The sequence below is a fragment of the Saimiri boliviensis genome, chromosome 4 (assembly GCF_048565385.1).
Source record: "Saimiri boliviensis isolate mSaiBol1 chromosome 4, mSaiBol1.pri, whole genome shotgun sequence".
In the NCBI taxonomy this organism is placed as follows: domain Eukaryota; kingdom Metazoa; phylum Chordata; class Mammalia; order Primates; family Cebidae; genus Saimiri; species Saimiri boliviensis.
The window spans coordinates 88,853,680-88,879,186 of record NC_133452.1 but is presented as its reverse complement, the minus strand read 5'-3'; the positions used below and the strand labels follow the sequence as shown (position 1 = coordinate 88,879,186).

General features: G+C 49.9%; 1 protein-coding gene across 1 annotated transcript; it reads right to left on the bottom strand.

Annotated features, from left to right (window-relative positions):
* Positions 1–92: 92 nt before the first annotated feature.
* RSPH9 (radial spoke head component 9) lies at positions 93–24,869 on the bottom strand. The gene is made up of 5 exons (XM_003923050.4): positions 23,071–24,869; positions 17,649–17,814; positions 11,676–11,805; positions 10,388–10,534; positions 93–304 (listed from the first exon to the last, which is right to left on the bottom strand). The coding sequence occupies exons 1-5, from the start codon at positions 23,295–23,297 to the stop codon at positions 144–146; spliced, it is 831 nt and encodes a 276-aa protein (XP_003923099.1). The 5' UTR covers positions 23,298–24,869; the 3' UTR covers positions 93–143.
* Between the last annotated feature and the right edge of the window lie 638 nt (positions 24,870–25,507).

Here is a 25,507-nt window from a genome sequence, read left to right as displayed (position 1 = left end):
TCCCTGGCTCAGTGGGCCTGTCAGAACCTGGAACCAGACGACGATGGAGATAAGAAGGTAGGACAGAACAACCGGACCAAGTTCACTGAAGCTTAAGAAAATCATGTTTAGACTCTGTGTTTAAAAATCCAGGCTGGCCCCTTCTATAGCATGAAGGGCAAGTCCATGTTCTTCTCACCAGTGCCCACATAGATGTAGCCATAGTTCTTGGTGCGGGGAGCATGGTAGAAGGTGAGGCCTGGCCAGAGCAGGCTGCGCAGCACCACCAGGGCGTTGCCCCTCTCCATCTGGATACTCCAGGACCCTGGGAGGAGACAGGGAAGAGGTGAGGCCTGGGTGCTCAGGCTCCACTGGGGAAAGATCCTTTAATTCTCCGAAGTGCTTTATTGCCTTTTAGCCGTTATTATTTTTGGTTTAAGAGCGTGTCACCCAGGCTGGAGTGCAATGGCACAATCAGAACTCACCACAGCCTTGACTCCTGGGCTCAAGTGAGCCTCCCACCTTAGCCTCCAGAATAGCTGGGACCATGGGCATGCACCACCACACCCTGCTAGCTTTTTTGATTTTTTGTAGAGATGGAGCCTTACTATATTGCCCAGGCTGGTCTCAAACTGCTGGGCTCAAGCAATCCTCCCACCTTGGCTGCCCAAAGTGCTGGGATTACAGGTGTGAGCCACCACACCTGGCCCTTTTAGCCATCTCACTGCTCATTAAAACCACTTTCAGAGAGAGGGTAAAGGAAATGAAGAGGTGAAACTCAAACCATTCTGTTTTGTTCCCTGGCAGCAAGTCTAGCTAAAGGTTGAGTGGGGGAGGAGGCTGAATCCACAGGCAGAGGGGAGTTGGGCTGGGCCAAGGGAGACAGCAGCTCCTCCCACCCCATACCCAGTGCAGTCACCAGTTCTAGTGTGGTTTGCCCCTACTTGCCATTTCGCCCTGTCTTTCCTCACTCCCAGAAGCCTCTCCTGAGTTGGATTAGACCAGACCAGGAAGGGAAGGCTCAGATAGAAGTTTGGCTAGTTCAGGCCTCCTAAGCTCAATGGCCCCTTCTGGCAGCTGGAAAACTGGGAACCATCCTTGGTGGGAAGGGACTTGGGCTGTCCCTAATGAGCCTTTGTCCTGGGTTCTGCCCTGGTTTTTGCCTCCCCACACAGGAGCAGCCCTGCTAAGGGCTAAGTCGTGCAGCCATGAGGACTTGGCTGGAAGGGCCTGATTCAGCTCCAGAACTGAGGGAGGGAGCCACAGTGTGGGAGGAAGGAGCCTGGGAAAATCGCCTCTGGATGAAGATCTGGGGCTTCTATTCCCCTGCGCACTGAGGCCTCTCCCGGCCAAGCCGCAGCCCTGTTCCAGACCCTGCCAGAAAGGCAAATGCTTTGAAAGTTTTGGTGTTGGACCAGCCAGCCATGCGCTGAGAGCTGCTCTGAAGCCTTTATCAGCTGCCAGCTCAGCCCGGCTGCTTGGCTCCTGCTGCTCCGGCTTCCCACGGGCCACCTCCAACCATGGTCCACCCTGGTCACTCCACACCCACCAGCCTCACAACTCAGTCCCCACCCACTGGGGGCCACCCTTCATCCAAGAAACCTGATTGCCAAGAACCCCTGATCCAGGCCGGGCGCAGTGGCTCAAGCCTGTTATCCCAGCACTTTGGGAGGCCGAGGCGGGTAGATCACGAGGTCAAGAGATCGAGACCATCCTGGTCAACATGGTGAAACCCTGTCTCTACTAAAAATACAAAAAAATTAAGCTGGGCATGGTGGCACGTGCCTGTAATCCCAGCAACTCAGGAGGCTGAGGCAGGAGAATTGCCTGAACCTAGGAGGCAGAGGTTGCGGTGAGCCGAGATCACGCCATTGCACTCCAGCCTGGGTAACAAGTGAAACTGTCTCAAAAAAAAAAAAAGAAGAACCCCTGATCCTCATGGCAGCTCAGCCCTGCTCAAGGTACAGCTGCCTGCCCAGGTCAAAACCCCAGTTTGACTGTCCCTGGTCCTGCTCAGGGAGAAGCCAGTCACAAAGCTCACTTTAGCACCAAGTGCCATCACCCATGCAAAGGATAATGAAGTCAGATTCACGGTGTGGACCTGTCAGCTCCCCCAGCCCACACGGTGCCTGCAGGACAACATGAGGAAGAAAGTACACTGCCCCTGAGATGGAGCATTTCCCCTGACTCATGACTTTTCTCTGGGTGGCTTGAGGTCCTCTGGCTCTCAGGCCTGCCCTCGGAGTTCAAATGTCCCTGGTCTGGTACTTTCCTGGTCATGCATCGCCAGAAAACATTGCTTAGGGTGGATGAGGGTGGGGGTCTGACAGGACAAAGTGTTCCTACTCCACTGCTTTCGGCCTCGGGCAAGAAGCAGACCCTGGAAGGTCCCATTCCCTCTCCGTCACCCTACCAGCCCAGAGCATCGTCAGGGGGCAAGCTCCATAAACACACTGTCCCTTGGCCCCTTGAACTAAGACCAGACTGCCTTATCTGTCTTTGCCTTCCAAGGGAGGGCAGCTTGTAGCCTGCCTGGGCCAGATGCTGCCCTGGAAAAAATGGAATTCTGGAGTCCTCCAGCCTAGACCCTTCTCAGTTCGTTGTTGCCAGCACCTTGGCATGCCTGGGCAGGAGCTGGGTCCTGCCCTCACACCAGCCTGCCAGCCTAGGCTTTGGCCACCGCTTGCCTCCAGTAGATATTGGGGATGGGGGGTACAGAGTGGGAGGAGCAGTGTTCTTGGGTAAAGTGGCCCAGGCCTATCAGCAGGGGCTCCTACCCAGAGAACAAGGAGAAACTGGCAGGGGAGCTAGAGAAAGACAGTGCCCCCACCAGGCAGGGGGCAACATCGCGCAGGCGGTAGGGTGCTGGTGGAGTATGGTAGTGGCATGTGAGGGGCCAGCCAGAAAACAGCACTGCCTCCCCCCTCACGTTCCTGTCACACTCCTGTCCTCTCGTCGTCCCTGGCTCAGCTGGTCGCCCAGGAAACACACAGACTCTCAACGTGCCAGGAGTCACGTAGTATCTACCTGAAGAGCCAGGCACTTGTGTCACCTTCACCTACTTTCTTACTGCAACTGCTGAACAGGCTGAGCCCAGCCAGCTGCTGTCACCGCCTCCAGAACTCAGGGAAAAACCCCCTACAGCCCTGGTGCTGCAGGTTCACAGCCCCTGCTCTCTCCTCTCTCCCCAAATCCCTCCTGCCTTCTAGCAGCCACTCTTACCCAGAAGCTGTGTTTTGAGAATGTGATGGGTACAACATTCTCCTGCCATCCTGGAAGAAAGGCTGCTCTGGGATTAAGATCAAGGGAGAGTGGGCCAGGCTGGGGACCAGGGCTGTCCAGGGGCAACAGATGACTTAAACCCTCTCAGATGAGTACCAACAAAATATTTGTCACACAAAAAAATGGCCATGGGTTTCCAGTGGGAGAGGCACCCCCATCCCCTACAAGGGCCACAAGATAGAATCATGTAATCCTTAGAGGCCTGAGGACAGAGGAAGAGGAGTGAGGCACCCCTGGCTGCCGGTGCCCTATCAAATTGATGTGCAGCAGAGTCAGGCCCCATGGCCCAGAAGGCTGAACACTTGGTCAGCCAGGCTTCCAAGAAACTGGGACAGGAAGAGCCACCTGCACACATCCCTAAGGGAAGACTGACCGTGGGCACGATGCCCCCACCACCACCACCATACATGCCTCACTCGCCCCCTTCCCAGTCCTCAGCCACCAGCAGCAGCATTCAAAGGCTGCTTTCCAGGCAGGCAGGCCCCTTGCTGCCCTCTGCTGCCTGAACTAAGCATTGCTGCTGATAAATTGCTTGGGAAGGAGCCCCAGTCTGACTGCACCTGGCAATTCGGAGACATCCGCTCCAGCCCACTGTCCCCTCCAGCCCTCCCGCACTACCTCCCAGGACACCGATGACCCTGCTTGCAAGGCACCTTCTAGTTTACATTTTCCTTTCCCGTCGTCTGTTTCATTTGATCTTCCCAAACCTCAGAGGCAAGGAAGGTGTTGGTCTTAGTCCAAGGGCATCACAGGTGCCTATAGTAGCTGCTCAGTGGCTATTTGCTGATATAGTGGATGGTCAGGGAGCATCAAATGGCAGGATACTACCTGGAAATCTAGCCCACTGACTGGGCGCGGTGGCTCACGCCTGTAATCCCAGCACTTTGGGAGGCAGAGGTAGGCAGATCACCTGAGGTCAGGAGTTCAAGAGCAGCCTGGCCAATTTGGTGAAACACTGTCGCTACTAAAAATATTTTTAAAAAATTAGTACGGCGTGGTGGCCTGTGCCTGTAATCCCAGCTACTTGGGAGGCTGAGGCAGGAGAATCGCTTGAACTCGGGAGGCGGAGGTTGCAGTGTGCCAAGGTTGCAGCAAGACTCAAAATTGTGTGTGTGTGTGTGTGTGTGTGTGTGTGTGTGTGTGTGTGTATCCTCCTCACCCACAGCTGCATCTATGCCACCTGGCTGCAGCCAGCCCAGATTTGGAGAACTGTTAGTCATTGCCCTGGATCCAGCAGGAGGATGGTCTTGGTACCCCAGAACCAGCTACCCACTCCCACAGAACATCACAGATCCCTGGACATGGTGTGACAGCTCATGAGAACAATAGCTCTCCCTCTCCTCTCTTCAGCCAAGGCATATCTTTTTTTTTTTTTTTTTTTTTTTTTTTTTTTTTTTTTTTTGAGACGGAGTTTCGCTCTTGTTACCCAGGCTGGAGTGCAATGGTGCGATCTCGGCTCACCGCAACCTCCGCCTCCTGGGCTCAGGCAATTCTCCTGCCTCAGCCTCCTGAGTAGCTGGGATTACAGGCACGCGCCACCACACCCAGCTAGTTTTTTTTTTATTTTTAGTAGAGACGGGGTTTCACCATGTTGACCAGGATGGTCCCGATCTCTCGACCTCCCAAAGTGCTGGGATTACAGGCTTGAGCCACCGCGCCCGGCCTCAGCCAAGGCATATCTTATCACTTCAACCAAGGGCCAAGATGCTGAGCCACTGGCCTGCCTCATGGACACAGAGAGCAGGAGTCCCAGGAACAGGGCCAACCTAAACCACACCTGCTCAGAAGCCACATGAAGTCACCCTGAACAATTGCCTCAGACCCTGAAAGGAAACAGTTATCCTCACTGGCCAGAAAACAGCTGCCAAATCCCATCCCTCCAGCCAGTCCTGGTATCCCAGGGAGCTCTTCCTTGGGGTTTTGGCCCCAGTTAGCAGCCCGGCCCAGCTGCTGCCTGCCTGGCAGGGGAGCCGTCCAGCAGCTCAGTATGCTCTTTTCCTAACTGATAAGGGAGGGAACTGGGGAGGAAAATCAGAGCTGTCTGCCCTCCTCTGACCATCCACACTTCCACTCCATCGCCATGGCTCTCATCAAACCATCAAGAGAAAAAGGTGGGCCTAGGCTGGGTGCAGTGGCTCATGCCTGTAATCCCAGCACTTTGGGAGGCTGAAGTGGGTGGATCCCTTGAGCTCAGTTGTTCAAGCCCAGCCTGGGCAACACAGTGAAACCTCATCTCTACAAAAAATACAAAAACTAGTCAGGCATGATGGTCCATACCTGTAGTCCCAGCTACTCGGGAGGTTGAGGCAGGAAGATCCCTTGAGATCAGTTCAAGACCAGGCTGGCCAACATGGTGAAACCTCATCTCTACTAAAAATACAAAAAATAGCCAGGCATCGTGACACATGCCTGTCATCCAGCTACTCAGGAGGCTGAGGCAGGAGGATCACTTGAACCTAGGAGCCAGAGGTTGCAAGTGAGCTGAGATCACACCACTGCACTCCAGCCTAGGCAACAGAGAAAGACTGTCTCCAAAAAAAAAAAAAAAAAGCCAGGCTGGGTGCAGTAGCTCACCCTTGTAATCCCAGAACTTTGGGAGGCTGGGGTGGGTGGATCACCTGAGGTCAGGAGTTCAAGAGCAGCCTGGCCAATTTGGTGAAATGCTGTCTCTACTAAAAATATTAAAAAAAAAAAAAAAAAAAAAAATTAGCCAGGCATGGTTGCAGGCACCTGTAATTCCAGCTATTCCGAAGAATCACTTGAACCCAGGAGCTGGAGGTTGCAGTGAGCCGAGATCTTGCCATTGCATTCCAGGCTGGGTAACAAGAGCAAGACTACATCTCAAAGAAAAAAGAAAAAAGACTTCAGTGGAGGAAGTAACTGCAGATGTGGTAGAAATAGCAAAAGAATTAGAATTCAGAAGTGGAGCATGAAGATGTGACTGAATTGCTGCAATCTCATGATAAAACTTAAATGGATGAGGGGTTGCTTCTTACAGATGAGCAAAGAAAGTGGTTTCTTTTTTTTTTTTTAGAAAGTGGTTTCTTAAGATGAAACCCACTCCTAGTAAAAATGCTGCAAACATTGTTGAAATGACAACAAAGGATTAAGAATATTACCTAAGCCAGGCAATGGCTCATGCCTGTAATCCCAGCACTTGGGAGGCCCAGGCAGGCAGCTCATGAGGTCAAGAGATGGAGATCATCCTGGCCAACATGGTGAAACATCATCTCTACTAAAGATACAAAAATCAGCTGGGCATGGTGGCATGTGCCTGTAGTTGCAGCTACTCAGGAGGCTGACAACAGAGCAAGACTGTTACCAAAAAAAAAACAAAAAAAAAAACCCTGAGAATACTGGGTGCTGTAGGCTTTTGGCCGGGCACAGTATCTCACGCCTGTAATCCCAGCACTTTGGGAGGCTGCAGCAGGTGGATCACAAGGTCAGAAGTTAAAGACCAACCTGGCTAAGATGGTGAAACCCCATCTCTACTACTAAAAATACAAAAATTAGCTGGGCATGGTGGCAGGCACCTGTAATCCCAGCTACCCGGAAGACGGAGGCAGAGAACTGCTTGAACCTGGGAAGTGGAGGTTGCAGTGAGCCAAGACTGTGCCACTGCACTCCAGCCTGGGTGACAAGAGTGAGACTCTATCTCAAAAAGAAACAAAAAAAAAGAATATTACCTAAACTTAGTTGATAAAGCAGCAGTGGCAGGGTTTTAGAGGATTAATTCCAATACTGAAAGAAATTCTGTGGGTAAAATGCTATCAAACAGCATTGCATGCTAGATAACTATTTTGTGAAAGGAAGAGTCCACTGATGTGGCAGGCTTCGTTGTTGTTGTTGTTGTTGTTTTATTTTTTTTTTTTTTTGAGACCAGAGTCTCACCCTATTGCCCAGGCTGGAGTGCAGTGGCATGATAACAGCTCACTGCAACCTCCGCCTCCTGGGTTCAAGCAATTCTCCTGCCTCAGCCTCCTGAGTAGCTGGGATTACAGGCACCTGCCACCACACCTGGCTAATTTTTGTATTTTTAGTAGAGACGGGGTTTCATCATCTTGGCCAGGCTGGTCTTGAACTCCTAACCAGATGACCCACCCACCTCGGCCTTCCAAAGTGCTGGGATTACAGGTGTGAGCCACCACGCCCAGCCCATAGCTGTCTTATTTTGGGAAACTGCCATAGCCATCCCAGCCTTCAGCACTCACCACCCTGACCAGTCAGCAGTCATCAACATCAAGGCAAGACCTTCCACCAGCAAAAAGATTAGATGATCATTAGTATAGTATTTTTAATTGTTTTTAATGTTTTTGGACATAATGCTATCTATTGCAAACGTAACAAGCTATAGTATAGTATAAACACAACTTTTCAAAAAATGTGTGACTCGCTTTATGCAGTGTTTCCTTTATTGTGGTGGTCAAGAACCACCAAACTTGCATTATCTCCAAGGTGTGTTTGTTTTTTCTTTTATCTTTCTTTATTTCTTTTTTTTTTTTTTTTTTTTGAGGCAGAGTCTGACTCTGTCACCCAGGCTGGAGTGAAGTGGCCCAGACCTGGCTCACCACAACCTCCGCCTCCCAAGCTCAAGCAATTCTTCCTACCTCAGCTTCCCGAGTAGCTGGGATTACAGACACGTGCCACCATACCCAGCTAATTTTTCTATTTTTAGTAGAGATGGGATTTTGCCATGTTGGCCAGGCTGATCTTGAACTCCAGACCTCCAGTGATCCACCCACCTCGGCCTCCCAAAGTGCTGGGGTTACAGGCATGAGCCACCACACCCGGCTGGTGTGCTGATTTTCATTTGAGTCCTTACGATGTGTTAGGCACTGTTATAAGCATTTTGTACATCAGTTAACTCATTTAATTCTCACATCCAGGTACTCACCAGGCCTGACCCTGCTTAGCTTCCAAGATCAGATCAGATTAGGCACATTCAGGGTGATATAGGAGTAGTCCGTTTAACTCTCATAACAATCCAATGAGGTAGAAAATATCAATTCTCCCCTTTTAGAAATGAGGAAACTGGCCGGGCGCGGTGGCTCAAGCCTGTAATCTCAGCACTTTGGGAAGCCAAGGCGGGTGGATCACAAGATCAAGAGATCGAGACCATCCTGGTCAACATGATGTCTCTACTAAAAATACAAAAAATTAGCTGGGCATGGTGGCGCATGCCTGTAATCTCAGCTACTCAGGAGGCTGAAGCAGAAGAATTGCCTGAGCCCAGGAGGCGGAGGTTGCAGTGAGCCGAGATTGCGCCATTGCACTCCAGCCTGGGTAACAAGAGCGAAACTCAGTCTCAAAAAAAAAAAAAAAAAAAGGCCGGGCGCGGTGGCTCAAGCCTGTAATCCCAGCACTTTGGGAGGCCGAGGCGGGTGGATCACGAGGTCGAACGATCGAGACCATCCTGGTCAACATGGTGAAACCCCGTCTCTACTAAAAATACAAAACAACTAGCTGGGCATGGTGGCGCGTCCCTGTAATCCCAGCTACTTAGGAGGCTGAGGCAGGAGAATTGCCTGAGCCCAGGAGGCGGAGGTTGCGGGTGAGCCGAGATCGCGCCATTGCACTCCAGCCTGGGTAACAAGAGCGAAACTCCGTCTCAAAAAAAAAAAAAAAAAAGAAAGAAAAAATAAATGAGGAAACTGAGGCACAGGGAAATGGAGGGATTTACATGAAGTCACACAGCTAGTAAGTGGCCAACAGCCTGTCTAATTCCACAGCCCTTGCCGTCCCCACCCCCATCCTGAGATCCTGTCTAGCTAGGTCATTGGCTGCTCTTGAAAAGTGTTTCCCCCTAGAGGTGTGAGTGACTATCATCCTGTGGTTCCTATTATCATTTAAACTGTGTTGTTTACTTAACAATACAGTTTATGCCAGAGCCATGGGGTCTAACACTTGAACACTTACTGTGTCCTTGGGTTTAAGTCTCTGAGCCCCTGTTTTCTTCATCTGTAAAATGGGGATAAAATAGGCTGGCTGTGAAGATTAAAATGAGATAAGGCATGGCAAGAGTTGAGTACAGTGCCTGGCACACAATCAGCACTGTCATGTTTCCTTTTATTTTTAAGAGACAGAGTCTCACTCTGTTGCCCAGGCTGGAATGCAGTGGCACAATCCTGACTCACTGCAACATCCACCTCTCGGGTTCTAGCAATTCTCCTGCCTCAGCCTCCTGAGTAGCTGGGACTACAGGTGTATGCCGCCATGCTGGGCTGATTTTTTGTATTTTAGTAGAGATGGGGTTTCACCATGTGGCCCAGGTTGGTCTTGAACTCCTGAGCTCAGGCAATCCACTCGCCTCCCAAAGTCCTAGGATTACAGGTGTGAGCCACCGAACCCGGCAGCACTGTCATGTTTCATGAATTAGTTGATATTGTCATTATCATTGCCACCATCATCATTAGATCCCTCTCACAGAAAGAAGTAGGGCACTGAGTCTGTGCCTTGGGCCTGGCCCCCAGTGGCCTAGAGCCTGGCACCTGAATTGGGTCATAGCATCCAAAGACTCTATGGGAGATGCTCAAGGGAAAGAAATGGGGTCTCAGTGGCCCTGCTAACAACTGCTGGGTTTGTGCCTGGGCCAGGTAGGCCCTACAACATAGGAAGGCCTCCGAAGCTGTATGTTTTAAGATTTTAAACACTTTCTCCTATGTGTATAGTAGAAAGCAGATGCACAGAACTTGCCTTAGCAGGTGGTTTGCTATTTAGTCAATCAACCCCCACTTACATGTGCCAAGCATTATATCCAGTCCCCAAATCCCAGAATCCCAAAAGTAATACTTGAGGTGTAAGTATGGTTAGTATTTTCAGGGATGTTTAGGAGAATATTTCCAACCTGCCTCCATTCAAGATTGCTATGAAAATGAAGAGACACTGAGATACCTCCGTTCTGTGAAAGCGTATGGAAACAATCCTACCTTCTGTAATTCAAGAACATTTCATCAAGTGTACACTATAAGCTCTAGGCCCTGGGAAAGGCCCACCCTCAAAAACCCATGGTGAACCACCAACTCCCACTAGGCCCTTGGTTCCAGTCTCAGAGGAGAATGGCAGGTGGCGTGGCCCACTGCTATGACCTGAGGACAGATCCCATGGCCTCAAGGTAATAGACTATTACCTTTGGGGACATCGTGCTCCAAGGAGTCCATGAAATCCAAGGAGGGGTCCAGGTCAGCCTTCTCAAGCAAAGTCTTATTCTTTAGCTCAACAGGCTCCCTGAAGTGGAAGTAGGAGCTGAGCTTCTTGGCCTCAGACAATGACAGTCCTAGAAAGAGGTGGCAGGCAGGAAAAGGATGGTTAGCCTAAAATCCCCCAGCCCCCTTTCTCTCTGCATTGGGACCACATGGTGGGGCTTGCAAAAGACGCTGTCAACCACTGACAGACAGCTGAAGGAATAAAAGGGATTAGTGTTCCCGCAGTCTAAACTTAGACCAGATCCTGCCACAGAGTCCCCCCAGACGCAGTGGCTCACACCTGTAATCCCAGCACTTTGGGAAGCCCAGGCAGGAGGATCACCTAAGGTCGGGAGTGTGAAAGCAGCCTGGCCAACATGGTGAAACCCTGTCTCTACTGAAATACAAAAATTAGCTGGGTGTGGTGGTAGGTGCCTATAATTCCGGCTACTCAGGAGGCTGAGGCAGGAGAATCATTTGAACTCAGGAGGCAGAGGTTGCAGTGAGCCAAGATTGTGCCATCGCACTCTGGCCTGGATGATAAGAGCGAAACTCAAGAAAAAAGTGGGCTAGGTGTGGTGGCTCATACCTATAATCCCAGCAGTTTGGGAGGCTGAGGCAGGCAGATCATGAGGTCAGGAGATCGAGAACATCCTGGCCAACATGGTGAAACCCCATCTCTGCTAAAAATACAAAAAATTAGCTGGGTGTGGTGGCACACACCTGTAGTCCCAGGTACTTGGGAGGCTGAGGCAAGAGAATCTCTTGAACCCAGGAGGCGGAGGTTGCAGTGAGCCAAGACTGCACCACTGCACTCCAGCCTGGGGACAGAGTGAGACTCTGTCAAGGAAGGAAGGGAGGGAGGGAGGGATGGGAGGGAAAGAGACAGGGGAAAGGGGAGGGGAAAGAGAAGGGAAGGAGGGGAGGGGAGGGTCCAAGGAGGAGATAGGAGGAAGGAGATAGGAAACAGCAGGTAGCCCAGACCCATGTAAAGCCCTGGGACCAGGGGACTATATGCTCTCCTCAGCTGAAGAGAGTCAGGGGCCATTGACTGGGGAGCCCATACCAACCACCGGGGCCAGGTCACTGGGCACACCTTCCCAGGTGATAAGGTCACAGCTACTCCTTCTTTGATGAAGTGTGCAAGTCCCCCTGCTGTACTCCCAGACATAAGTTCTACTGTCTGGGAAAAAGACACCCTCCAGACCTTGAGAGGGGCCCCAGAGAATTCACCTTCAAAGGTCCGATTGACATGGGTGGGTCCAAAAGGGGTCTTGAAGAGGGCGCCTCGAGGGATGATGGCCACAGCCTTGTCAATCTGGTCAATGACATACACTAAGCGGGTCTCTTCCTTGATCTGGACCTGAGGAGACAGGAGAGGAGTATCCTGCCAGGGCACTGTGCCCATCCACCCCAATGCAAGGTCCCTCTACATGGCCATCTCACCTGCAGCACCGCAGTGTAGTGGACACCAAAGCCACACAGATCACACCTGGCAAGCCCTGGCCTTCCTTCCTACCAAGATGTTCTTCCTTTCTATTTTATGTTTTAATTTATAACACATACAGGTGGTATGGTATTCAAAACTAGAAAAATGTAGTCTTTCACCCCAGTCCCTGAGCCCCTAGTTGCCCTAACTGGGGACAACCATCATTGAAGGTTTCTGATGCATTCTTCCAGAGGCATACCATCCTATTAACGTATTTAAATGTTGCTTATTTTGCCTTTTAAAAATATAAATGTAATCATGTTCACTGTAGAATATGTGGATAATATAGAAAGACATACCAAAGAGAATTAAAACCACTCAAAATCCTACCTCCTAAAGAGAATCACTGATAACATATTGGTATACTTTCTTCGTGGTTTGTTTTTTGTTTTGAGACAGGGTCTCATTCTGTCACCCAGGCCATGTGCAGTGGCACAATCATGGCTCAATGCAGCCTCAACATCCCAGGCTCAGATGATCCTCCCACCTCGGCCTCCCAAGTAGCTGGGAATGTAAACACATGTCACCACACCTGGCTAACTTTTTTTTTTCATTTAGTTAGTTTTTGAGACAGAGTCTTGCTCTGTCACCCAGGCTGGAGCACAGTGCACGATCTCAGCTCACTGCAACCACCACCTCCTAGGTTCAAGTGATTCTCCTGCCTCAGCCTCCTGAGTAGCTGGGACTACAGGCATGTGCCACTGTACCCAGCTAATGTTTGCATTTTTTTTTTTTTTTTTTTTTTTTTTTTGAGACGGAGTTTCGCTCTTGTTACCCAGGGTGGAGTGCAATGGCGCGATCTCGGCTCACCGCAACCTCCGCCTCCTGGGTTCAGGCAATTCTCCTGCCTCAGCCTCCTGAGTAGCTGGGATTACAGGCACGCGCCACCATGCCCAGCTAATTTTTTTGTATTTTTAGTAGAGACGGGGTTTCACCATGTTGACCAGGATGGTCTCGATCTCTTGACCTCGTGATCCACCCGACTCGGCCTCCCAAAGTGCTGGGATTACAGGCTTGAGCCACCGCGCCCGGCCTAATGTTTGCATTTTTAGTAGAGACAGTTTCGCCATGTTGGCCAGGCTGGTCATGAACTGATCTCAGGTGATCTATCTGCCTAGGCCTCCCAAAGTGCTGGGATTACAGGCATGCACTTGCCCACCCAATTTTTGTATTTTTGGTAGAGATGGGGTTTCTCCATGTTGCCCAGGCTGGTCTTGAACTCCTGGGCTCAAGGAATCTGCCTGCTTCAGCCTTCAACGTGCTAGGATTACAAGGTGAGCCACAGTGCCCAGCCCTCTATGCATATATTTAAAGCAAAATTAGAGTCACAGTTTATATTGTTTCATATCCTTGTCTTCAGTTTAACATTATTTCCCAAGCATTTCCCCATATTGTACCCTTTTTACACAGATGATATTTAGTTACAGTTACTATCTAGGGCAACGCCAAACAAAAGGATTTCATAGAGAATTTGTGGAAGAGCCTGACAGAGAAAGCATGTCAACTAAGGCCCCTAGAGAGTCACTGGGTCACCTATTTGCCATAGGCTGCCTACTTGAACGATTTACATTGGAAAGGTAGACACTAAGCTTTTAAGTGCTGAGGCCAGGGTCTTTACTTATGTTACCTCATTCAATCTACACAAGCCTGCAAAGTAAATACAATTATCTCAATTTTACAGAAAAAAAAAATAATAAGCCAGGCACAGTGGCTCATGCCTGTAATCCCAGCACTTTAGGAGGTTGAGGTGGGAGGATTACCTGAAGTCAGGAGTTCAAGACCTGCCTGCCCAATATGGCAAAACCCCATCTCTTTTAAAAATACAAAAAATTGGCCGGGTGCAGTGGCTCAAGCCTGTAATCCCAGCACTTTGGGAGGCCGAGGTGGGTGGATCACAAGGTCAAGAGATCGAGACCATCCTGGTCAACATGGTGAAACCCCGTCTCTACTAAAAATACAAAAAAAATTAGCTGGGCATGGTGGCGCGTGCCTGTAATCCCAGCTACTCAGCAGGCTGAGGCAGGAGAATTGCCTGAGCCCAGGAGGCTGAGGTTGAGGTGAGCCGAGATCGCACCATTGCACTCCAGCCTGGGTAACAAGAGCAAAACTCTGTCTCAAAAAAAAAAAAAAAAAAAAAAAAACACAAAAAATTAGCTGGGCATGGTGACAGGTGTCTATAATCCCAGCTACTCAGGAGGCTGAGGCAGGAAAATCACTTGAACACAGGAGGCAGAGGTTGCAGTGAGCTGAGATCATGCCACTGCACTCCAGCCTGGGCAACAAGAACGAAACTCCATCTCAAAATAATAATAATAATAAAACTGAGGCTCAGGAAGATTAAGTTGATCTGGTAGGAGTGGATGGGGGTTGCAACTTAGGCCTCACAGACCTAGACTCAGACTTTTGCCATCACCCAGGTTCAAGAGAAGCAGCTGGGCTTTAAATTCTGGGATTGTACAGTTTCAAAACTTGAGCTCCTAGGCTGGGCGCGGTGGCTCAAGCCTGTAATCCCAGCACTTTGGGAGGCCGAGGCGGGCGAATCACAAGGTCAAGAGATCGAGACCATCCTGGTCAACATGGTGAAACCCCGTCTCTATTAAAAATACAAGAAATTAGCTGGGCATGGTGGGGCGTGCCTGTAATCCCAGCTACTCGAGAGGCTGAGGCAGGAGAATTTCCTGAACCCAGGAGGCGGAGGTTGCAGTGAGCCGAGATGGCACCATTGCACTCCAGCCTGGGTAACAAGAGCGAAACTCCGTCTCAAAAAAAAAAAAAAAAAAAAACACTTGAGCTCCTTACTTGTTAACCTAGCAAGTCTATTTCCAGGAACTGACCTTCCCAAGAATTACACACAATGGAAATGATGTTTGTTTGTTTGTTTGTTTTAATTGCTCTTTTAGTTTCAGATTCTGCAGAAGGAAATGATGTCTATATGGTCATTTATTATGGTAACGTTTGTTAGAACTAAAATTTGGAAACCAGCTGGATGAGATGGCTCATGCTTGCAATCCCAGCACTTTGGGAAGCTGAGGTGGGAGGGTCGCCTGAAGCCAGGAGTTCAAGACCAGCCTGGGCAACATAGCAAGACACATTTCTATCAAAAAATACAAAAATTAGCCAGGTGTGGTAGTATGCACCTATAGTCCCAGCTCCTTGAGAGGCTGAGCTGGAGGATCACTGGAGCCCAGGGTATGGAGGCTGCAGTGAGCCACGATCATGGCATTACACTACAGCCTGGGCAACAGACTGGGACTCTGTCTCCAAAACAAATAAAAACAAAATAAAACTTGGAAACCTATATTTTCATGAACAAGATACTGGTTAAATTATGGTACATTCCCACAATGGGGGAGGAGGAGGAGGAGGAAGAGGAGGAGGAAGGAGGAAGGAGAAAGAAGGAAGAAGGAAGAAGGAAGAAAAAGAAAGAATGGAGTTGGGCACAGTGGCTCACATATGTAAAAACAACACTTTGGGAGGCTGAGGCAGGTGGATGACCTGAGATAGGGAGATCAAGACCAGTTTGGCCAATATGGTGAAACCCTGTCTCTACTAAAAATACAAAAAATTAGCCGGGCATGGTGTCAGGCACCTGTAATCCCACCTACTTGGGAGACTGAGGCAGGAGAATCATTTGAAGTCAGGAGGTGGAGGTTGCAGTGAGCCAAGATGACCCCCTTACACTAAAGCCTGGGCATGACAGCAACTCAGTCTCAAAAAAAAAAAAAAAAGAATGGGAATGCTCTTTAAGGCACTGATATAGAAAGAGCTCCAAAATATATTGCTAAGTGAAAAAAGCAAGGTTCAAAACCATGTGTATAACATACTGTCATTTGTTTTGCTTTGTTTCTTAAGATAAAAAGAGAATGTGTAGGTATGGTGTTTGTTGAGGCTTATGCTTGCATGAAATGTCTCCAGAAACAGCATCTAGAAATTTAATGTGAACTCAGGCCGGGCGCGGTGGCTCAAGCAGGTAATCCCAGCACTTTGGGAGGCTGAGGTGGGTGGATCATCTGAGGTCAGGAGTTCGAGACCAGCCTGATCAACATGGAGAAACCCTGTCTCTACTAAAAATACAAAATTAGCTAGGCGTGATGGCATATGCCTATAATCTCAGCTACTCAGGAGGCTGAGACAGGAGAATCATTTGAACCCAGGAGGTCGAGGTTGCAGTAAGCCAAGATCACACCACTGCACTCCTACCTGGGCAACAAAAATGAAACTCCATCTTAAAAATAAAATAAAATTTAATGTGAATTCAAATGACCAGGGGATTTTTTAAAAGGCAGATGCCTAGCCGGGCACGGTGGCTCACACCTGTAATCCCAGCACTTTGGGAGGCCAAGGCGGGTGGATCACGAGGTCAAGAGATCGAGACCATCCTGGTCAACATGCTGAAACCCCATCTCTACTAAAAATACAAAACATTAGCTGGGCGTGGTGGCGCGCACCTGTAATCCCAGCTACTCAGGAGGCTGAGGCAGGAGAATTGCCCGAACCCAGGAGGCAGAGGTTGCGGTGAGCCGAGATCACGCCATTGCACTCCAGCCTGGGTAACAAGAGCGAAACTTTGTCTCAAAAAAAAAAAAAAAAAAAAAAAGGCAGATGCCTGATGCTGGGGCCCAAGATTCTATATTTCTAACTCCTAGGACATGATAAAGCTTCTGATCCAGACTCTACTTTGAGCAGAAAAATTTAGACGCGCACATACACATATGTATACACATATGCACATGCAAAATAGTTAATGTCAGGCTGCCGCAGTGGCTCACACCTGTAATCCCAACACTTTGGGAGGCCAAGGCAGGTGGATCACCTGAGGTCAGGAGTTTGAGACCAGCCCTGGCCAACATGGTAAAACTCGTCTCTACTAAAAATACAAAAGTTAGCTGGGTGTGGTGTCAGGTGCCTATAATGCCAGCTACTCTGAAGGCTGAGGCACGAGAATCGCTTGAACCTGGTAGGCAGAGGTTGCAGAGCCGAGATGGCGCCACTGCACTCCAGCCTGAGCAACACAGCGAGACTCTGTCTCAAAAAAAAAAAAAAAAAGTTAATGTCCCCTAAAACAGAGGACCTATGTGACTGGTGGACAGAGATAGGAGGAAACTTTACAATATTCCTTTTTATACCTTTGAATTTTGAACATCTGACGTACTGTTTTGTGAAATGAAAACTGATACTAAAATATGAGAGTCTGTGCACATTCCCTGACCCCAGAGTATGGCACAGAGCACCACCTCTTCCCAGTCCTCACCCCAGAACCTACCCACTGCCTTTATCCAGTTGCTTAGGAGCTAGCTGTGTGGATTTGGGCACGTCACTTAACCTCTCTAAACTGGCAGGAGAATGTCCTCTTCTCTACAACCTGGAAAGTAATGTACCAACTCCATAGGGTTTTAGGATGAAAACAGATGACACAAACACAGTAGCACGGTGCCTAGCACACCCAGATACTCAATAACCAAGGTGGCACAAAGGTAATAATAACATTAGTCGCCAGGCATGGTGGCTCACGCCTGTACTCCCAGCTATTTGGGAGGCTGAGGCAGAAGGATGATTTGAGCCCAGGAGTTTGAGACCAGCCTGGGTAACAGTGAGATTCCTGTCTCAAAAAAGAAGGAGATAATGATGGTACCTGTTGCCATAATTTGGACTGGGCTGGGTTTTGGATGACCCCAGGCCCTCTTTTAGGCCCTCTTCCTTCCCTCCTCTTCACTCACCACTACTTCTTCTTCAAAGACCTTTTCGCCTTCATTCACCTTCTGCAGCTCAATGTGTTCATACTCGTGTGATGGGTCCCCCATGAAGCGGCCCTTCACCACAGACGACTGCGCCACCATCTCCTCTGTGGCAGGGGGCAAGAGGCTCCACTCCGTGCAATTGAGGCTGCCAACAATATTCACATCACCCCCGGATTCCAACTCCCTGCTCACCCAGTCTTCCTACTATCTCCCCTTCTCTCTAGTGGGTTAGGCCCAGGAAAAGCTGTTGAAATTGCGATCTTTTCTCCCAATAGTGAGACCTGTAGTGAGACCTTTAGAAGCCCCAAGGGCCAACAGGATGTGGTGGCTCACGCCTGTAATCCCAGCGCTTTGGGAGGCGCAGGCAGGCAGATCACTTAAGGTCAGGATTTCGAGACCAGCCTGGCCAACATGGTGAAACCCCATCTCTACTAAATATACAAAAAATAGTGGGGCGTGGTGGTACGTGCCTGTAGTCCCAGCTACTCAGGAGGTTGAGGCAGGAGAATCGCTTGAACCTGGGAGGTGGACGTTGCAGTGAGCCAAGGACGCACCACTGCACTCCAGCCTGGGTGACAGAGCAAGACTTTGACTCAAAAACAAACAAACGAAAGCTCCAAGTGCCAATAGTGAACCCACCCTCATATGTATAAGCAGATTCAATTTCATTCATTCCATGTATGCTGAAATTAAATGAGCCTCTTCCTAGATATCCAGACTGAAATTCCAAATGAGTTTCTTTTTTTTTTTTTTTTTTGAGACGGAGTTCCGCTCTTGTTACCCAGGCTGGAGTGCAATGGCGCGATCTCGGCTCACCGCAACCTCCGCCTCCTGGGTTCAGGCAATTCTCCTGCCTCAGCCTCCTGAGTAGCTGGGATTACAGGCACGCGCCACCATGCCCAGCTAATTTTTAGTATTTTTAGTAGAGACGGGGTTTCACCATGTTGACCAGGGTGGTCTCGATCTCTCGACCTCGTGATCCACCCGCTTCGGCCTCCCAAAGTGCTGGGATTACAGGCTTGAGCCACCGCGCCCGGCCCCAGATGAGTTTCTGATAGCTACTTTCTTCAGTTATGGACCCATGTTTTGGTGGGCCCTAAATTCATGCTCAGCCTGCCCACTGAATCAACAGCACAACCATTTCCTCCCATTTCTCGGGAATGCCAGACCTACACTCAAGGACTTCTCATTTGAGGTCTTCAGGAGCACTCACCAGGCCCACCTGCTCCCTTCTTTCTCACTTCCTGCTGCTGGGAGAGGCGGTCCTTCCCATGCCTCTCAAATACACCCTGGGCCTGGGTCCCCAGCCTGGTCGCTGCACATCCTCCTGCCCTTCACTCTCCACCAATTCCCCTCAATATAAAAACTGCTCAGCCTACTAAAACAGCAGGCCTCCAAATCCACGTAGTTCTAGAAAACGCTGTTCCTGTCCTTCCCTCCCTCTTCCCCAACTCTCAACAATAATCTCAGAACAACAATTGCCCTGTGGGTGCCTCTCCTCTCCCTCCTTTTCACTCTTCAGCCCACTGCACTGCGATTTCTGCCCCCACCACTTCAAGAAACTGCTTGGGAGAAGGCCATGACACCTAACAGCCAACAAATGCATCTCCAGTTCTATTTCCTCTGACATCTGCCTTTCCCCTCCTCCAGGGCCTCAGGCATTTCCAGGGACCTATTCTCACCCCTCTTTTCTTTCTGCAGTCTTACCCACCTGCCTTCCAGAGCCCCAGCTACTGCCTAGTCAGTATCCAGAATCCAGCCACTTCCCACCACTTCCACTGCTCCCACCCTGGCCCAAGCCACCTACTACCTAGATATTGCCGTAGACTTTTAACTAGTCTCCCTGCCTCCACATCTATTTCCCCTTTGGACTAGTCCCCACCCAACTGTTCACACCTAAGCCAGATCATGTCACTCCTCTGTGGAACCTTCCAATGGCTTCCCATTAAGCCAAGTCTTGCAATGCCCCACAAGGCCCTGTATGATGGCTTCCCACCCCTCACCTCTCTGACCTTGTGTCCTACAACACTCCCCTCACTCATTCCTCTCTAGCCACACTAGTCTCCATGGGGTTCCACAAACACACTAAGCACACACCTGCCTCAGGGCCTTTGCACTTGCCTAGAATTCTCTTCCCTCCCTCAGATATTTACATAGCTCATGCTCTCAGTCGCTTCAGGTGTCTTCTCAAATGTGACCTTATCAAAGAGGCTATCCCTGATCCACCTATTTAAAATAGCACCCCATGCTGTATTCTCTATCCCTCTTAGCTTTTAACATCATCTGACATGTAATAGATGTCTGTGTTTAGCTATTGTCTATCTCCCCTTCTCTGCCCCCTAACACACACTACAATGTAAGCTCCATGAAGACAAGGACTTCATTTACCATTGAATTCCTGGTGTCTAAATCAATACGTAGCACATGGTAGTACATAGTAGGTGCTCAGCAAATGCTCATAGAATGAAACGAATCACAAATCTCTATCTTCAGTTCAACTTTTTCTTCTGTATTCCAAATGCCTTCTTAACACCTTATAACTCAGGCACCTCACATCAAATTCACTGTGTCTTCCCTAGTCCTGCCCCTGAATTCTCTCCTGAGTGGTGCTAGTACTTACTTACTCAGCAGTCTAAGCTAGAAGGAGGACTCAGCCTTGACCTCTTCTTTACAACTATCCTCCTTCAATCAGTCACGTGTACTGACAATTCCAGCACTTAAATCTTTCCAACCCATCCCCTCCTCTGCATTCCCTCAGCTACCTCTTCCTTTCAGGGTTCATTCATAGAAACACTACCGTGAACTCCTAACCATAGTGCTCACCACACTTTCATTCTGCCCTCTGTGACCTAAGCAGGCTCTTCTTGCAAGCCCCTCAGTAGTTCCCCATGACCTATGAACAAAGTTCCATATTCTTTCGCCTGACGAACCGGTTCTACACAACACTGTACTCCTGTTCTCCCAAACACTCTGAGCCTTCCGCAGCCAACAAAAGTTTGTCTAACTGTTCCCTCTAACAGGTATGCAAAACTTGCCTTTAGTATACCTGCTCATCTTTCAATCTTTCAGAACTCAATGCAAGTTACTCCCTTAGTTATCTTATTTAGTTTTTCTCTAGAATGCCCACCTTGGTGTCCCTTCGTGTACATCTCTAATTTTAACACATCGTGCTGGAATTGCTGATTGACTCATCAGTTTTCCTCCCTAGGACATGAATAACTTAGAGACAGATGTGCAGTGCCATCTTAGCAACCAAGTTTAGCACAGGGTGCACCCAATCAATGTTGGATTGATACATGGATAGATGAATGAAGTCTCCAACTACCTGTAGCCTAGGTGAACTGCTTTATTTTACTTATTTATTTTTTGAGATGGAGTTTCACTCTTGTTGCCCAGGCTGGAGTGCAATGGTGAAATCTCAGCTCACTGCAGCTTCCACCTCCCGAGTTCAAGAGATTCTCCTGCCTCAGCCTTCCAAGTAGCTGGGACTGCAGTTGTCTGCCACCATGCCCAGCTAATTTTTTGTATTTTTAGTGGAAACAGGTTTCACCATGTTAGCTGACTAACATGGTCTCAAACTCCTGACCTTAGGCGATCCACCCACCTCAGCCTATTAAAGTGTTGGGATTACAGGTATGAGTCAATGTGCTGACATTTTAATTTTTGAAGTTTGTTTATTTATTTATTTTGAGACACAGAGTGTCGCTCTGTTGCCCAGGCTGGAGTGTAGTGGCTCAATCTTGGCTCACTGCAAACTCCACCTCCCGGGTTCAAGCAATTCTCCTGCCTCCGCCTCGAGAGTAGCTGGGACCACGGGTGCCGCCACCATGCCTGGCTAATTTTTGTATTTTTAATAGAGATGAGGTTTCACTGTGTTAGCCAGGATGGTCTCGATCTCCTGACCTTGTGATCTGCGGCCCGCTCAGCCCCTCAAAGTGCTGGGATTACAGGCGTGAGCCACCAAGCGTGTCTTCTTTTTTTTTTTTTTTTTTGAGACGGAGTTTCGCTCTCGTTACCCAGGCTGGAGTGCAATGGCGCGATCTCGGCTCACCGCAACCTCTGCCTCCTGGGCTCAGGCAATTCTCCTGCCTCAGCCTCCTAAGTAGCTGGGATTACAGGCACGCGCCACCACGCCCAGCTAGTTTTTTGTATTTTTAGTAGAGACGGGGTTTCACTATGTTGACCAGGATGGTCTCGATCTCTCGACCTCGTGATCCACCCGCCTCGGCCTCCCAAAGTGCTGGGACTACAGGCTGAGCCACCGCGCCCGGCCTTTTTTTTTTTTTTTTAATAGTGATGAGGTCTTGTTATATGGCCCAGGCTGGCCGAATGAACTGCTTTATAAGGTAGTAAGTTCCCCTATAGTCAATGGATCACTTGAGGCCAGGAGTTTGAGACCAGCCGGGGCAGCATGGTGAAACTCTGCTCTACTAAAAATACAAAAATTAAAATAAATAAATAAATAATTAGCCCGGCGCGTTGGCTCACGCCTGTAATCCCACCACTTTGGGAGGCTGAGGCGGGCGGATCATGAGGTCACGAGTACGGGAGTACGAGACCAGCCTGGCCAACATTGTGAAACCTCCACCTCTACTAAAGATACAAAAAATTAGCCGGATGTGGTGGCGCGCGTCTGTAATCCCAGCTACTCAGGAGGCTGAGGCAGGAGATTCGCTTGAACCCGAGAGGTTACAGTGAACCAAGATTGCGCCACTGCACTCCAGCCTGGGTGACAGAGAGGGACTCTGAAGAAAAGAAGAACGGGGGAGGGGAGGGGAGGGCGGAAGAGAGTAGGGGAGGGGAGAGCGAGGCTGGATGGTCCTGCGTGGTAGCGACCAGGGAATTTTCCCCAGCTCCCTCCCCACTCCGCATTCGTTCTCTACTTCCAAAGGTGCCTCCAGCTGCAGAGCAGACACCTCCATCACAGAGCACCACCCACTCCTCCGGGCGTCTGACCCTTCTCCAAACCGAGCCAGGCCCAACACCTGGCTGGCACCTGTCTTCTTCTCCAGGTCCGCATTTTCCAGAAACCTTCCCACCGCTTCACCTGCGTTCTTGACCTATGTCTCCTCTGTAAACCATCCGCATCCGGGTTTCTCTTGGCCTCTTGAGGCGGAAAACAGGTCTCCGCAGGGCCCCGCCCTCCGGGACCTCGCCCGTCCGTGGCCCCGCCCCCTCAGGCTCCTCCCCAGCCTCGGATTCCGAGACGAGCCAATCCCCGCCCTTTTCCTCAACCACTCCTCGACCGTCCCCAGGTCCGCCCCTCCGGCCCTGCCCCATTCCACTCACTTCAGCTCCCGCCCACCCCTCCCTTGGCCCTATGGGCCCCGCCCACTCCCGCGTTTCTCCAGTAGCCGCACCCTGGGGGCCGGCGGCGGCCCCGCCCCGAGGGCCTCCTCACCTGTAGAGCGTCTTGCGCGGTGCCAGCTGGTCCTCACTCAGGCCCTGCGCGATGTAGTAATCGGCGACCAGGCCGAGAATGCGGCCCCAGAAGAGAACCCGATCGTAGCGGTAGTCGCGCTTAACCAGCATAAGAGACGTGAGCAGCGAGGCCCGACGGTCCGGGCTGAGGCCCTGCCCACTGCCGGACGCCAGCTCCAGCGACAGCAGGAGGCTCTCGGCGTCCATCAGGCTTGCGGCTCTGCTCAACGCCCGTCTGGTTGCTAGGAGAAGCCGTCTCCATGGAGACCTGAAGCTCCGCCCTTCCGCCTAGCAGGAAGCTAGGTTCCACCCACCCTACCGCCTACCGCCCAGCCCTCCTCCCTACGGAGCCCTACCGTAAGGCCTGGGCAAAACATCAGCCTCCACCCTCCTCCTTTCTGGAGTTTGAGACGGGATGTGTTCAGTTGTCACGGCCACAGCATGGCTTCCCCTACTGCAGTTAGGCCACAATGTGGGGTTGGAGGTCCCAACCCAGCCTTTTTCAATGGCCCTCCCTGAGCCCTTTCACATAGTTGACATTTAGAATCTTTACCGTATATGCAGCTGGGGTCTGGAAAGAAAACAATACAAACCCCGAACACTGACACTAACTGTACTATTTCACCCCTGTCATGTCACTTCCTGACCTCAGAAAGATCCGTGAAGAAAAGAATTTGAGATTCCTCCTGGCTCTAATTAAGATCCTGACAACCCCACTGCCACCACCCCCACCCCATCCCAAGCCAGGTCTTATAGAATGAGGTCCATCCATTCTCTTCCATCTTCACCAACCGCTTTTTTATCTACCCTATTCTAAAGGACAAATGAAGATCTAGGCAATGGAGCAAGGCATAGGGTAACACCTTCCGAAAGGAGGGTGGGGAGAGGACAAACATAAACAGGTTCCTCAGCATGGCTGTTGACACGGAAGGAGATGGGCTTTACTGTTAATGTTGCTAATTGATATTTTCATTTCTGGATTCCCTTGAAGAGCACTCATGAAATCAGAATGACCCAGGCCCCAGTAGATAAATAAGTGTCTAAATTACCCAGATACTTTAATTATCTGGGCATTGTTGGTTTTGGGGGGTTGTCTTGACAAGATCTCACTTTGTCACCAGGCTGGAATGTAGTGGTGTGTGATCTTGGCTCACTGCAGCCTAGACTTCCTGGGCTCAAGTGATCTTCCCACCTCAGGCCCCCAGGTAGCTGGGACTACAGGTGTGTGCCACCATGCCCATCTTTTTTTTTTTTTTTTTTTTTTTTTGTATTTTTAGTAGAGACGAGATTTCACCATGGTAGCCAGAATGGTGTTGAACTCCTAAGCTGAAGTGATCTGCCCGCCTCAGACTCCCAAAAGTTCTGGAAGGCAAATCTCGGCTAAATATTTCAGAGTAAAACCACATACGATGTGCAGTAGTGTAGACAAATCCAAGTTTCACCACTTAGGCAAGCTACTCAATCTCCTCTAGCCTCATGGGAAGATCACTTGAGCCCAGGAGGTCGAGGCTGCAGTGAGCCAAGATCACACACCACTACACTCCAGCCTGGGTGACAAAGTGAGACCCTGTCAAGATTACAGGCATGAGCCACCATACCCAGCCTTAGGCATTGTTTATGAAGGCTTTTAAAATTAGTATTTGGCCAGACGTGGTGGCTCACACCTATAATCCCAGCCCTTTGGGAAGCTGAGATGGGTGGATGACCTGAGGTCTAGAGTTTGAAACCAGCCTGGCCAACATTTTGAAACCCCATCTCTATTAAAAACTTAAAAAAGTAGGCCGGGCGCAGTGGCTCAAGCCTGTAATCCCAGCACTTTGGGAGGCCGAGGCGGGTGGATCACAAGGTCAAGAGATCGAGACCATCCTGGTCAACATGGTGAAACCCTGTCTCTACTAAAAATACAAAAAATTAGCTGGGTATGGTGGCATGTGCCTGTAGTCCCAGCTGCTCGGGAGGCTGAGGCAGGAGAATTGTCTGAACCCAGGAGGCGGAGGTTGCGGTGAGCCGAGATCGCGCCATTGCACTCCAGCCTGGGTAACAAGAGTGAAACTCCGCCTCAAAAAAAAAAAAAAAAAATTAAAAAAGTAGCCAGGCATGGTGGCACAGGCCTATAATCCTAGCTACTTGGGAGAATGAGGCAGAATTGCTTGAGGCAGGAGAATTGCTTGAACCTGAGAGGCAGAGATTGTAGTGAGCCAAGATCATGCTACTGCACTGCAGCCTGGGCAACAGAGTGAGACTCCATCTCAAAAATACAAGTAAATAAATAAAATTAGTATTTAGGGAGTTGTTTGGCTTAATGTGTTATCTCAAAACGATTTACAACTCCTTTGTTAAGGACTACCCGCACTCCCTTTAGGCAGACCCCTCAGCCTTTCCTTTCCCTGAGTGGGAGACAAGGCCCAATCTCTCCT